The sequence below is a fragment of the Epinephelus lanceolatus genome, chromosome 4, assembly GCF_041903045.1.
Source record: "Epinephelus lanceolatus isolate andai-2023 chromosome 4, ASM4190304v1, whole genome shotgun sequence".
NCBI lineage: Eukaryota > Metazoa > Chordata > Actinopteri > Perciformes > Serranidae > Epinephelus > Epinephelus lanceolatus.
Window position 1 is genome coordinate 45,868,061 of NC_135737.1, and position 15,036 is coordinate 45,883,096.

Sequence of the window (15,036 nt, forward strand, 5' to 3'; positions counted from 1 at the left end):
CAGTTAGAGCAAAGCACCCTGAAACTGCCCGTTCTGAGCCAAGCCGTGAATTAACAAGCAGCATGCAGAGAATAGGTAGAGCCCTGAATCCAAATACACAGAGTCTAGTTGCTCTCAAAAAAGATGCTACTAAAACTAAAATTCAGGAACTATAACTGGAAGATGGGTCTGATCACCTACATTTTTTTCTATGAAGAGAGGCTGAATTTTTTGGTTTGTTTGATTATATCAATCTTATCACTTCCTCACAGCATTTATAAAGGATGGTAAAACACCTGTAAACCTTTATATAGGACACTCTTGCTCATTTATATTAAGCTGTAATTCACTCAAGTACTTAAATGCATTCCCACATGTACAGTAGATAAAATATTTTATTAAAATACCTCTTCTGACATGGTATGACATATTGTCAAATATTTATTATCGGTAGTTAAAATTCTGCACCATCAAGCTAATTTATATTTTAGGAGTTTATTAGAGCTTTTTGTATATTTTTTAATGAAATGAAAAAAAATATTTTTAATTTCTTAATTGGGTGGAACTGAGGTCCTGTCTAGTAAGTAAGTAAATTTATTTATATAGCACTTCTCACAGAGAGGACTCACAAAGTGCTTCACAAGATGAAATACAAAAAATACAATAACAGAAACAATGCAAAATACACAAAAACAAATAAAAAGTAAGGTGCAGCGAAATACAGAGATGATACAATGGACAATTAATGGAACGCAAGCCTAAACAGATGTGTTTTTAACTGCTTTTTAAAAATGTCCACAGAAGAGGCCTACACGTACACAGATATTTCTTACGTATATACTGATATTTTACGTTACGTTTTGGCCTCTTGTCTACACACAAATGGAGTTCGTGAACAAAACAGAGTGTTAAGGTAACGATGACAACATCTCCTCAATTCCTGAATGCCCATTGTTGCTTTGTGTCATGAAAATGGAGCAAAAATACTTACAACAATGGTGGTCTGCTGGTTGGTTTACATTTTGTTCACACTGTTCTGTCAAATAACTACTTTACATTTTAACCAATTATTGCTGCTCGAGTACTGGGACAAACTGAGGCGTCTGCTGTATCTAATTTTGTTTGGTCCACCTCAGCCTTGGCGGTTTGAAATCCACCACAGTTCTTAGGCCTGGTTGAACCAGCAGATGGTGAGGACAATTTCAAGAGTGTGACTGTGCTATACAGCAAGCAGCAGCAGCAGCAACTCACCGTCTGAAACCAGCACACCATGAGGACGGAAACAGACGGCTCAGCGGGGACAGAGCACCTGCCGCAGCAAGCGAACACGCCGTCTGCTGTCACTTGACTTGACCAGCAGACTTCACTACAAGCTGATTGGCTGTTGAAACAAGTGACGAGCTTTACATTCTAAAACCAGCCACTGGTGATTTGACCAGCTGAGTTACAGGTGACACCATCAGCTGGCGCAAGTCGAGCTCAGACCGGCCAGTTCACACCGCAGCAACTTTTCTCTGCAATGTTCTAAAACAGTTTTGTCTCGTGGCAAATCTTTGATCTGAACTGGGCTTTATGCTGAAGGGGAATCAACGGTGATGAAATCTCCAGTATTTGTTTTGAAAAAGAAAATGTTAGCCTGTGGATTTTACTAACTTTGTAACAAGGGGAGACTGTGGAAGGCAGCTCACAGTGGTGAGCATTTGGAGTTGTTTTTGCTTTCTAGTGTGGACTGAGATATTTTGTAAAATAAGGTGTGGACAGAATTGATTTAAAGCTTAACTTGCACGTTTAACTGTACTGAACGCCTTTTTACCTCAGTGTTATGTCTTTAACCACTGTACATAATGTATTCTTTATCTATTCTATTATTCTATCAGCATCTGGCAAAGGAAGTACTGATGAATACCAGCTCTCCAGCTAATTCAGGTGCACTTACATTTGCTTAACTGTGGATTTAAGTACATTGTCCCTTCTTAAATAAATACATTTAAAATTTAAATTGAAACGGAAAATATCTGTATAAATGTAGACAGGGCCCACGACTGGTACGTGTATCACGTTTCAGACACTGTTCTGGTGAGTTTCCTGTAGTTTTATGAATAAATATTTCCTAAAAGCGATGATGGTCAGCTGACAGATCACCTAACGTTAGCGTAGCTCTCAGTGCAGATGGCCACACCAAGGTTTTAGTTGTCAAAGCACACCTTGGAATCTCTCAATCATCTCTACTGCTTCTAATATGTGTTACAGGGTAGGAAACGCCCCACCCCCACTCATGTTAGTCAGTTGTGCTGTTAGTACCTGTTGGTGTATAGGCCTGGGCCCTGGGGCAAACTAGAGGAGGAAAGGCAGACAGGACAGAGGTTAAGGACAAGAGCACAAGATCCATGCTTCACTCTTCACTGATAGGCTTCTTCCAGTTCTGCTTCTTTTCAAAGGCTAATGTACAGCTCTTGTCCAGACGGTCATCAGACAGAATTAAGCCCCGTTTCCACCAAGCGGTACAGTATGCATTTTTTACGATTCCACAGTGAAAAGTTGTGGATGGTACCAACAGAAGCGTTCCTTAGCGTCCCCATGTTTGGTCCCCCCTCTGTTGGGGTACCTAGCACACAGATCTGGTACTAAAAGGTGGAGCTGTGAACACTGCAGTCTGATTGGTCAGTAGAGGACGGTCACTCTGCTCAGGGCTGTAATGTGGCTGGTTTTGAGGCTCATGTAACCACTGTTCATACCGTGGCAAGTCTTACATTACATTACTTACTATACATTACTTGTTTTGCTGCCTCTCGCAGCAGCAGTGGGCTGAGAAAAAATAATTTATTTCACTGGACTGACTGCCGGCAGCTTTTAAGGTGGAACATTTACTTGTAATGTTACTCAATGCATGACCATTCCATTAGTTTCTATTGTCTCTCTTATATGACATACACTTTTAGTAATGAGCGGATCTTCAATCAAATAAAAATGACTGAAGATATACAGTTAGGGCTCGATGGAGCAGTGAGTGACAACAACCCCGCCCACATTTAAGAGTATCGTTCATGGTGGAAATGCTAAACCGGTCCAGGGTCTAGAAAAATGTGTACAGGGGTTACTTTTGTTTCTAAAGGTACTTTACCGAAAGTTTTTGGTGGAAACAGGGCTACACAAGAGTCTTAGCTTTCTGAAACTGACAGCTGTGCCCATATTCATTAGCAACTTCCTTTTCTTGCTTGCCAATTTATTTACACTATTATTTTAACAGTAAAAACTACATCATTTACCTGATCATTACAGTAGATCTTAATGGAGATGATAAATAACTATGAATAAGACTGCATGTGAAACTTTTACAACTTCACTCAAGAAAGGGTTCTGCCAATTAATTTAATAAATTACAGCAAATGCAGCTGAAACTACTTCCAGTCAGTCAGGAGCATCTGGAAGTAAAGACTTTAAATCATGTAGAGAGGGTCGCTGTGAGCATATTGCACACTAAGCTGTGGTATTCTGTGAGGTAGAGTACGAAGGACAGGCTGACACTGACAGTAAAAATGGTGCAGAACTGGAGAGAAGCAGGCAAACAGACATGCAGTCATTGTAAGAAAATCACAGGTAGATTCAGAAAACTGTACGCTCCGTTTTCCACTGGGAAGATTTCAGATAGCGACAGTGAGTAGCAATTGTGCCAAACTTGCAAACACGGGGACATTTGCAGCAGGAAGAAAAGACCTTGACAGACTCTATCACAACTGACTGCTTTGTCTGTCACTCACATGTCAACAGTGGAGGCTAGGAATTATACAAAACACATTTTTCATTTATAAAGCACCACAGAAAATAACCTGCACCACAAAGGCACAGTTTAGCTGACAGAACTACTGCCTCTGATATAAGATGGAAGAAGTGGCCTCATTCTTTTCTAGAACGGAGCAAAGCACCACTGAAGGTGTGCTGTGGTCAGGGTGAGCAGTGGGAAGGCCTACCTGTCGGGCCTGTGGTGTTGGGTTCATTTGTGGAGGCGGGGTGGCAAACACAACAGAAGGGGGCTGCCCAGGGGGGAATGAGGGCTGCAAGAGACAGGAAGTGATATTAACAGCAGAAAAGTGCAACGCAGGAGAAACAAAGAGTGAGAAGGCAGTGATGAACAGTAGACAAGTGGTCAACAAGTGCACGGCTCCTCAGGCTAACTTTTGTAGTGACATCCATTCACCTATCCATTTTCACCCACTTATCCAGGGCTGGGTCACAGGGCTCAAACTACAGGAGTTTTAAAATCCTAACCCATTTTGAAATCTGGCTGCATCATTCACATAGGGGGAAACTCCCAGCTGTTCTTTTCTCTAGTCTCAAACATGCACACACGACAAGATTTGCAAATAATGGCGTGTGACACACTACAGGATATTTTTAAGATTGTCTTGCCAGAGGGAGCATGAATACACGACCTCATGTGATCTCATGGGGAAGCAGATGTAAACAAAACGAAGTCTGACGTGGTGCGAAAACTTGCTGTAATGATAACAGTGCTTTGCTGTGAGAAAGACAAAAGCAGAAGGCTAAACGAGCCTGGATGAGAAAATGGTTGGAGAGATGCAGTCGTCATGGTTTGTCTTTTCAGCCACAACTGGAGGTGAGATTTAAACTGTTACTTTTGTTAGATATTAAAACTATAATGCTAGCTAACGTTAGCCTCAAAGGCTTCAACATTTACTACTGCTTGGCAGCACTGGCAGGTGCTTCGTGCTTGAGGACCATACCATACCATTACCATAATTGCCCAGGTTTTAAATCCAACACATCAAACACGTTTGAAATGATTGGTGGGTGGGGAGTAGGGGGTGTCGACAAGTCTGTGAGCAGTAAGGGAGGCCTAAAGGCGAATTTACACTTGTGCGTCAGCTCTATATGGAGCCTACACTGGATCCTACGCACCTGGCCTACACCATTGTCTGTGTCACTCAGCAGTTACACCTCCAAAACACTAATCGGCGGTGGGGTTGTTGATTCAAAAAACACCCAAAACACACATTAAACACACACTAAACATGGCTTAATAGAGACAATTTGGAACGCAAGTGCACAAATCAGCTTCACTATAACTCGCAGCATTCAGAGACAAACATTTTATCTGGACACATTTTCCCCACAAATACAACATGCTAACGTTATTAGCACAAGCCTATGGCATTTTACATTGTATAAGTTAGCCTAGCAGCTAGCTGACATTTCCTCTGCTCATATGAAGCCAGGATAAATCACACACAAGACTTAAAATGCTATTTTGTGGAGGCTTTATTGTCTTCACAATTTACTGTTTCTTATGTAAAATACAAGTAAATTTAAGATTTGTTTCCACTGAGGGAAATGGTGTCAGCTTACAAAAATAGATAGGAGGTCTGCGTCACCGCAATGTGTAGTTACATTTCTGGGGAGGTGCATGTCAGGCTACGGTGTAGGGTACGTCATAGGCTCTGCATGCCAGATTGGATTTCTCCTCTGATTGTTGGGAGGGGTGATTTGGAAAAAAAATATGTCTCAAACTGAAGTCTGAGTCCAGCTTAAGCAGGAGGAGGAGGGAAAACTTTCTGAATTTGAGGATACTCTTTTTGAAAGAAGAACATGGGGTATCTACTTCAAGTTTCTGTGGGCAACAGTGAAGATGCTGCAAACTAGACTGACAACACGATGACACAGCAGCAGCAGCAGCAGCAACACATGGCCATATTTATTTATAACACTAATACTAATCAAGATGGAGTACAACAACTGTTTTGTGGGACTTTCTGCTTCATGGTTGCAAGTTATACCAAAGAATGGCTCACAGCTGCTGCAACCATTTTCAACCAGAGGGAGTACATTGTTGTGCGATCTGCTTTTCATTATGTGCACACAGCCAGTGTCATCACAGCCCTTTTCCCTGAGAAACAGTGGAATAGAGCAACATGTCTTCAAAGTAGATGAAGTTTAGTAGCAGGGCTGCTTACCTGTGAAAGGCCAGGGGAGGGGGCAGGGTGGGGGTTGGAGGGGGGTCCTGTTATAGGCTGTGGTGCTTTATTCATTTCATGGAGTTCTGCATGGGGAGGCAGATGTGGACCTGTATACAAATCTGATGAGGGAGAAAACAGGAGGTTAAATAGATCATTGTTTATAAAAACTAACAGGCATTTAATGAGTTATCATCACATTCAGTCCCAGAGTATTGAGATCTTATGACGGTGTAAGACAATGTGCAGCAGAGAGGATAGAGTTCAGTGTGATGCATGTTTTTAAAGAATGGGTCACAGACCAGCATAGGTCTCATTTGTATACTTACATTTATGAATCTTTAAAGATCCCAAGTGTGGTTACACTGAGGAACGTATTTTCCTAAAAAAAAACAAAAAAACAGTCAGAAAGAGAAACCTCGTTTAAAATGAGCATGTTTTGGCTCAAGGCACATTCCACATAGTCTTTTGTTAAATTAATTACAGGCAAATAATAATACACACAGCACAGATGACAACATGACAGTGTAGTCTCACTCGCAAACGAAACGAAACAAAACAAAAAACAAAACAAAACCGGACTTGTACAGAACAAAGTCAATAAAAGAAAGGACATATATAAATTAGAAGAATCACATCAGTATTTCAAACTATTAAGTTGACAGTACTAGTACAAAAAAATAAATTTAAATGACAGGTAGAGCGTAATAATAATTCTATACAGTTCCACGCTTCATTCAAGCAAATTTTAACGATGATTTGTTGCTATTATTTTTTAATAAGAAACCTGACTTTGCACTATATTTTTCAGGAAACTTAAATTCAAATTTGTTCTCGATTGCGTGTTAAATATAAATATTTTACCTAACAGAATAACCGTGTTGGTGTAAGGTGTAAGTTTCAAAGGAAAGGGTGAGAGGCCCCAGCCAGGCTTGGATATCAGTCCACAAACCTGCAGCATAGGCTTTTTAGTCGCAGTAATTTTATAGAAAATCTTCAACTGAAAGATCTGGAGGAAGAGTTCATTGTTGTTTTGTAAACTGTTCTAAAAAATTGTTTCCAAGGTATCAAAATGTTTGAATGAAGAGCAGCAGTAAAACCACTACTCTGCAAATTAAAATTAGAAATTCTTTATCAACTTTTTTTTTTTTTTTGGACAACCACTTGATGATGTCAGTGTGATCTTAAAGGCAGAAAAATTATCTTCATACTGCTCATTGGTGGTGAGTGACTTACAGTTTGAAATGGCCTGAGAGGTAAAGTTTCAGGTGTCTTTAAGTGGAGTATTGCAAACGTCTTGGGATTAATTCAGGTGGGTGTTGTTAGCAAACATCACCAGCGCAATGCTAACGGTTAAGTAAAGCAAGTGAGTCATAAAAATTACACCTGGAGCTCACATTACAACAGTCAGTTAAGCCCACAGGGTCTATTTCAGCCAACCCCTTCTCTCGTACATACAAGCTTAGCAAGTCGGTTCCTATCCATCTGGTCGGCCTAAAAATGCTCAGCTCTGCCCTTAAACCCAGACAGATCCACTTTAAAATACAAAGCATGTGTTCAGCAGTTATCTTACTTATTGGTGGACCAGGCAGACGTTATTTGAGGTTACAATAAATATTTCAGGGTAAAATTAGAACTCCAAATCAACCTGAAATGAACAAACAGCACATGCATGTTAAAATCACCCTAGCGTATGTATTAGAGGTGGGAATCAACAGCAGGCCCCTAATACTACCGTGATATTATCACAATACTTTATTCACGATTCAATATTACTGCGATTTTAGACTGTTTCTGACATGCTAAGTATATCTATATAACATATATTACGTCCCCAAGGGAAAAAAATGTCAACATCTGTTTTATCTGATGAGATAAAGCCTTAAAAATCATTTTTATTTCAGCAAAATGTTTCTAGTGGACTGAAACTGCAACTAATTTTATTATTCTAACATACTACCAAAAATTTTACTTTTAATTGTAATATTAATGCTTTATATAATAAAAGAAATCAATACTTAATGTCAATGTATCAATACAGTGTTGCCACACAAAAAAATTACGATGCTATGCTGTATCAATTTTTTCCCACCACTCCTAGTGTACGTTAACAATTTGTTGCGTTACTAATTGCGTGACCTAGCTGTTGCTGTGTAGGCCTATCTGTTTTTTTTTACTGTTATCTGGTCTGTTATATTTTTACTTCTTTCCTTTTTAATTATAGATTTATTTTTGTTAATCCATCCGCTTATCCGAAGCTAGGTCGCAGAGGCAGTAGGCTAATCAAGCACCCCAGATGTCCCTCTCCCCAGCAACACTTTCCAGCTCCTCCTGGGGGACCCCAAGGCGTTCCCAGGCCAGGCAAGATACGTAAACCCTTGAGTGTGTTCTAGGTCTGCCCCGGGGCCTCCTACCAATGGGACGTACCCAGAACACTTCTCACGGAAGGAGCCCAGGAGGACCCTGATCAGATGCTCGAACCTCATCAACTGACCCCCTTTGACACGGAGGAGCAGCAGCTCTACTCCAGAGCTCCCTCAGGATGTCTGAGCTCCTCACGCTATCTCTAAAGCTCCAGAGTCCAGCCACCCCACAGAGGAAACTCATTTCGTCCGCTTATATCCATGACCTCACTGTTTTGGTCCTTACCCAGAGCTCATGACCACAGGTGAGGGTTGGGATGTAGATGGACCAGTAAATCAAAAGCTTTGCCGTCTGGCTCAGGTCATTCTTCAACAGGACGGTCCAGTGCAGCACATGTATCACTGCAGACGCCGCACCAAACCGCCGCCAATCCAACTCCCGCGTAGTTTTACCCTCACTCGTGAACAAGACCCTGAGATACTTGAACCTCCTCTTTAAGGGTCCAGGGTAAAGTTATGAAATGTCACTGCAAGCTCTATTTATCATATAGCAATATTTTTTCATCATTAACTTCAATTTTGATTTGTCACTGTCACTACTAATGTGATATAATTAAAATTATAGTAATTTATTAGGGTTTTTTTGGAACAAAATACTGTATAATTAGCTACTGTTGAGACCAAAAATGACCAAATTACCAATGCACTCATTCACAGAACACATAGTGCCTGTTTCCACTTACAGTTTGGTGCTTAAAGTTCGGCAAAAAGTGTGCATTTAACAACAGCATCCAGAGGCCATGCTGAACTAAGTATAATTTACTGTCTGCAGAAGAAACTTTTGAGGATCAAAACTGAATGTCTGATATTTGGAGGAGGAGGAAATTTAATGTTTAACTTTGCTCAGAGGCAGGAAGGATACAAATAAGTAAAGGATTTTTGGTACATTTCCTTCACCGAAAAAGACAAACAAAAGGGAATACTAGCTTTTCAGGAAAACAAGGGCAGTTGACAAACAAATGTATTTACGTCAGGATGTCACCTAATCACTTAAATCATCTAGCGTTTCATTTGTCAGTCACTGATCTAGTGGATATTTCTAGGATTTCTAATTAAATCCAGTCACGTTTACAAAACCATCCATGACCAAAACAACTGTCCAAGACATTGCAAAATAATAATGTCTCATTACACATTAAACTTTATCTGCTTGATATCAAAACCATCAGCTCAGTCTACACTATGTATTTCTATTATTTATGTCAGAACTTTATTGTTAACGTACAAATTACTCCTTGTCCATACTGCAAACACAAAATATCAGGGTTTTGTAACTCAGGAAATGTAACTCCGGAAATGTGATCAGCAATGTACAGATTTTGATAGATAAATTTAGGGTATCGGTGTTGTATCAGTATAGATCTGATACTAGTGCTCTTTTATGTATGTGTACCGAAACTGATAATTCGTTTATAAGTTTATAATAATAGTGACTAAGAAACTGTTTATTGTGGGGCCTGTTAGCTGATACACGATCAGTTTAATCAGGCCACTACTGGCATTGACGCCAATTCAGTGTATCAGATCCAGTCAAGAATCCAAAGCTTCACGTGTAACATATATCACAATGGCAGAAACTAGGTAGACATTTTTTTTACGCAATACTGTCACCTCACTGACTCAAGGGTCATTTCATGATTCCAGTGTTATCATCCTCCGTAGGTTATACAGCCGTTGGAATAGTGACACATTTGGTATTTATAGCCGAAGCCTACATTATCTCCGTCACTGACACACACACACACACCCACTTTCTCTGGTACACACTCACTCACTCACACACAGAAGCAGCAGTGTAAAAAGCCTGAGTCATGATGAATCAGGGTGTTTTTTCTTTCTTTCAAAGAGGAAATCACGCTGCAGAAATGGTTGTAATCACCGCCACTGTTACCATGACTATGGCAACACACAAACAAAAGAAGACAAAAAGATAAAGGATTTTAACTGAGCTAGGGTTTCCTTACAGACACATGAAATCCCTAGAACAAAAAAAACACTGTCCCACAGAAATTGATGGTAAGCTCATCATGAGAACACTGGAGCCTTGGAGAAACTTAACAATATAAGTTAAGGTTAGGAGAGACTGTGGAAAGGCGTCAGGGAGCAGTTCAAAGGCTCATCCACAGACAGAGAGATTGTCAGGCTGAGCAGGGCTAGCTGGGAGAAGACATGCTGAGTAAACAACCTCAAGGCTAAAAGAGGGTCTCAGACTAACAACCTACACTGCCTCACAGGCTTTGCTCCTCTCACTGGGGAGCACACTGATAAAAACCTTTAGATTTACGGAGGAATGCTTTTCCCCTCAGTTGTGAGACGTGGCCAGCTTCTTTAACATCTGCTGGGCCAGTGACACACACCGTCTACACCACACTGGTTAGTTTGCAGAATTTATAAAAATGATTAATCAGTCCGAATGCTGGGAACAGTCTGCAGCACTAAAGACATAGCCAAGACGGGTACCCCAGAGGCTCCCATTTTTGCAGGAATCTATGTTTTAGGGGAGCCGTGTGAGCCAGCACAATGTACCCCCACCTTACTCCACCCCCTAATCATACACAGTATAGTCATTCGAGCTGGTCTGACATGCAGCAGTGTGGAGCTCCAGCCACCAGCACCACTGCTGGTGAAACATGCGCCTTCAACTGTTGCATAAGTGTCTGCGTGAACTCCCATGACCCGCTGAGGAGGAGAGGGGGAGAACATAGTTTGTTAAAGAAGTTGGCTGTCATGTCACCTAAAGAGGGTGTAGCCACTGTGAGTTTACCGCTGTCTCTGTGCAGACACCATCGTCTAGACTCACTGTACCAAGTGCAACTGTTGTTAAATAACTGCTTACTGAAAAAGGCCTTTTCCCAGTGCTATCTACGCCGAGAGCTGAACAAACTTTACTGCCTGGTGAAGTCAGTGAAAAAACACGGCTGCTTTTATGAGTTTGTGGCCTGCTGCAGATATCAAAGTACTCTGGAAATGCCAAATATACATTGTACATCGTTACTTTAAAGAGTACTTGTAACACTGATTCCTTAGCATCTAGTAGAAGCCTAGTATTGCCCCTTACTTATGCTGTCAGTAATTCCTCCAATAACTGAGCTGCAGGCTGTGATGACAGTACCTGCTACAGAATCAGAAACTGACCAAGGCGCTCTGAGCATGCTCCACAGTTTCTGCCCCGGACTCTGACCTGGAAGTCAAAGCATTAAATGCATGACAGAAGAAGCTGGTAACAGCATGGAGAAATCTACATCCAGAGCCGTGCATTTTTGGACGGACGAGGAGACACAGTTCATGATGTGTCGGCTGAAAGAGTTGAATATTTTAAAAATACATGGATAGGAGGAAAACATGGAATGGTCTGTGACGTAATAGGTCAACCTGAAAGAGGTCTAATACTGACAAGCTGTAAGGGGTCGTATTGCCACCTATTGTATGTCTGACTCCACTACTTCTACGTCAATAGATCGATACCCGTCCCGTGCTTGTATACTGGGACAAGGATAGCAGTCCAATTAAATGGCTGAGTCGAGCTGTAATTGTAGCTCCATTTAACTGTGCATGTAAAAGTACTGAGTGACTTAAAAAGCTTCAGTGGTCACAAGCTTCACTTAACTCATCTGGATCACTTTAACTGTGGATAACTATAGCTTAGATTTAGCCTGAAAGCTGGAAAAGGGGGCACAACACGCCTGTTGTGTAAAACAGACTAGTGTTTTTGCCCCAGCCTGTCAGCAAAACCAACATATTTTGAATAAACTATATTCAATATTCAATAGCCAATATTCAAATTAATTTACCTAAGCAGAAAAGTGCCAAAGTTATCTACAGTAGGAGTTAGGTTTCTATGGTACCATGCAGTTTCTTAAAAGGGTATTCCACAGAGTCGATACTGCACTTACAAAGTTGAGGGACTTACAGGAGACACATTTAAATTGGATTGGTCCAAACTGAAGCAGCAGAGACCGAGATATATTGAAATTTAGCCCTTAGTCTGGGTTAATATCCAAAAACACCAGAAACTACAATTAACCATCCCAGTCTGTTATATGCCCACATCCTTTAAACACCACACACCCAGTGTGTGACACAAGCTTGTTGTTGTAAATTTAAAGTCTCAAGCTTGATCCAAGATAGCCTGATGACAACAGCGGGGTTTATTCTTTCTTCTCAGACTTTAAAACAGCTTCCTTTAAAGCCACATCACACATTGTACCACTGTCTTCACAGACTGACAAGTACTCCTCATCAAAGGTAATCTTCATATGTTAAATTAGTAAAGTGCTCCTTTGACATAGCAGCTTAAACAAACACAAAACAAACAACACAGAAGTGTTTACATGGACATGAATAACCTGTTTATGACTGGGATTTTGGAGTATCCCGTTTATGTGTTTAAACTTGTAAACACCATATTCCGTTTATGAGAACCCCAGATATGCTGGCTGGAGTACTCTGGAAGAAACCAGGATGTATACAGGGTATATGAATAAACCGATATCTCTGTGGTCATGTAAGCCTCATAAATGGGTTATTTGTGTCCATGTAATTGCTCTCAGGGATTTAACAGAACAAACATGGCCTTTACAACACCGCTCTGCCGCTGACAAAGGTCAATACTTAAAACAAAAAGGGTACGATCACATCTCCAGCTATGACGTGTCAGTGACAAACATTTAACAGCAAATGTGGCTCCAGTTTAGCTCCAGTGACACAGCATCACTCCAGCACAGCCTGTTCCTCCCCCTGCCATGCTCCTCTGGTTAACTAACATTCTGCCAAAACCCACACATGTCCAGACTCTAGGCTTTTTAAGTTTGCACAACAGGACGTTTGACAGTGTCCTTATGTCAGGCAAACTGTGACAGCCAGGCTCGGACACATCATGCATGTGTCCTGTGATTGCACTTCTGCTATTAGCTTCATTCATTCACTCCAATTAAAGCATGTCACTGGTAAATATTCTCCTGGATTGTAGCTCGACAAAGATGTAGGATAAACATCTGCATGGTTTACATATATGGTGCTCTTTACCTTGCATAGGAAACTGCATCCATTTTGGACCCACACTCTCAAAGGTCACATGTCTGCAGTCCTCAACATCTGCTTCATGCCTGCTGCAGCACGCAGGGTGAAGTGATCGACAAACAGCTCAAACATGAACACACCAGCAGCTACTAAACTAACAATCTGACTAGCTGTCAGTGTCAGGAAACAACTGCGACGCTCATACCAAGCTAGCTATCATTAGTAAAACGCCGGTGATTCGCCTGCTAAAACTGGTGTGGCACACTTTTGCTATGACACAGGGGCGTGTCTGTCAGTCTACTCACACGCCGTACAGCAAAGACAGTTATTGGCGTGGCACTGTCATGAACACGCATTTACAAAACAGTCGGTGCTGCCAAAACACCTGCAAATAGAGCTGCGAAGACATGCTGCTCTATGTTGTGCTGTTAGCCATGTTGCTAACTTTCCTAGGCCCCATCTGGGTTTACCACGTGGTTTCTCCTGCTATTGGCGCGATGCACACCCCAGCTGCCGGCTTCATGCCAGCCACACCTCAGCCAACATGACAACCACCTACCTTATATAATGTAAAGCACAAACTTACTAAGCTTTAAGAAGGCGACAATGAAGACAGACGTGACGACGTCAATGAATGAGAATACGAAACTAGATGACTGTCAAAGCTAAGGTGGTGGCTCAGCTCGTGTTTTCATATCAGTAGCTCAGTCTGCTACCTCCAAGCTTTAACTACCTGGGTATCAACACAGCAGCAGTGCTGTCAACGGTGTCGTGACAATGAGTAACGTTCCTGTAACTACCCAGCATGAGTCAGACACCTCCGTTTCGTTTCGCAGCCCGGTTTAACAGCAACATCACCAACACCGGGAAAGCCTCCGTTTACATTAATGCAATACTGTGGATGCTGATGGGCAACCCCACATTTAGCAACCCAGCTCTCTCATGTAGGGGTGCTTTACATTACAGAGGCTAACCTGGAGGCACAGCGACATGCCAACCACCTCAGCAAGGCCCTAATGAAGGTGTCACATGCGCCAAGCTTCAAAACAACTGTCCTGTCACATCAGCCTCCTTTTACTCACCACCGTCACTGTCTCATGATTTCTTCCTGCGTGTTAGAAATACCTGACCCCACATACTGTCACGTATTTTTACTGTCTGTCACTAACGTTAAACGCTAACGTTTGCGTGGCTGATGAACAGGAACACCCTAACTATTCCCAACCAGATATGTTAACCACCTTTACTACCTCCTAACCGCCGGGCACAAACGGTTTCAGATTGCTGGCACGAACGTTACATCGCCATCACATGGTTTCAGGTATCAAGTTATTAGTATGCATGTTATTTACAATCGCAACTGTCAACAGGCGTCGCTTCACTTACAGCCAGACTGGCAAATATTGAAATACAAACTCCATCGCTGTCTGCTGGGAGGCTGGCACCGTGGCAAAACAAGGCTTCGACACAACTAGAGTGAGTTAACCTACTGCTACCTATATAGCTTAACCAACTGCTAGCTAGCTAGCCAGCCGTGGGTTAGCTAGCAGCATTGATTAACCGGTGAAAACAACAACACTGTGATGCGACAGTCTATTTGACGCTTATCAGATAGAATATATTACACACAAGATAACATGTTTCTA

At 41.6% G+C, this 15,036-nt stretch overlaps 1 protein-coding gene across 4 annotated transcripts in view; it reads right to left on the minus strand.

The window, feature by feature from the left end:
- The window catches only part of eif4g1b (eukaryotic translation initiation factor 4 gamma, 1b), a 52,821-nt gene that overhangs the window by 37,393 nt on the left and 392 nt on the right, over nucleotides 1–15,036 (minus strand). For 3 of the 4 annotated variants that reach the window (XM_033631219.2, XM_033631218.2, XM_033631217.2), the window contains exons 2-5: nucleotides 6,278–6,330; nucleotides 5,949–6,070; nucleotides 3,948–4,031; nucleotides 2,281–2,313 (exon numbers count right to left, since the gene is read on the minus strand). In XM_033631219.2, the coding sequence (XP_033487110.2) occupies nucleotides 2,281–2,313; nucleotides 3,948–4,031; nucleotides 5,949–6,023 (192 nt within the window). In that variant the 5' untranslated portion in view covers nucleotides 6,024–6,070; nucleotides 6,278–6,330. The remainder of the gene's footprint in view (nucleotides 1–2,280; nucleotides 2,314–3,947; nucleotides 4,032–5,948; nucleotides 6,071–6,277; nucleotides 6,331–15,036) is intronic. The other variant, XM_033631221.2, reaches the window with a different exon arrangement.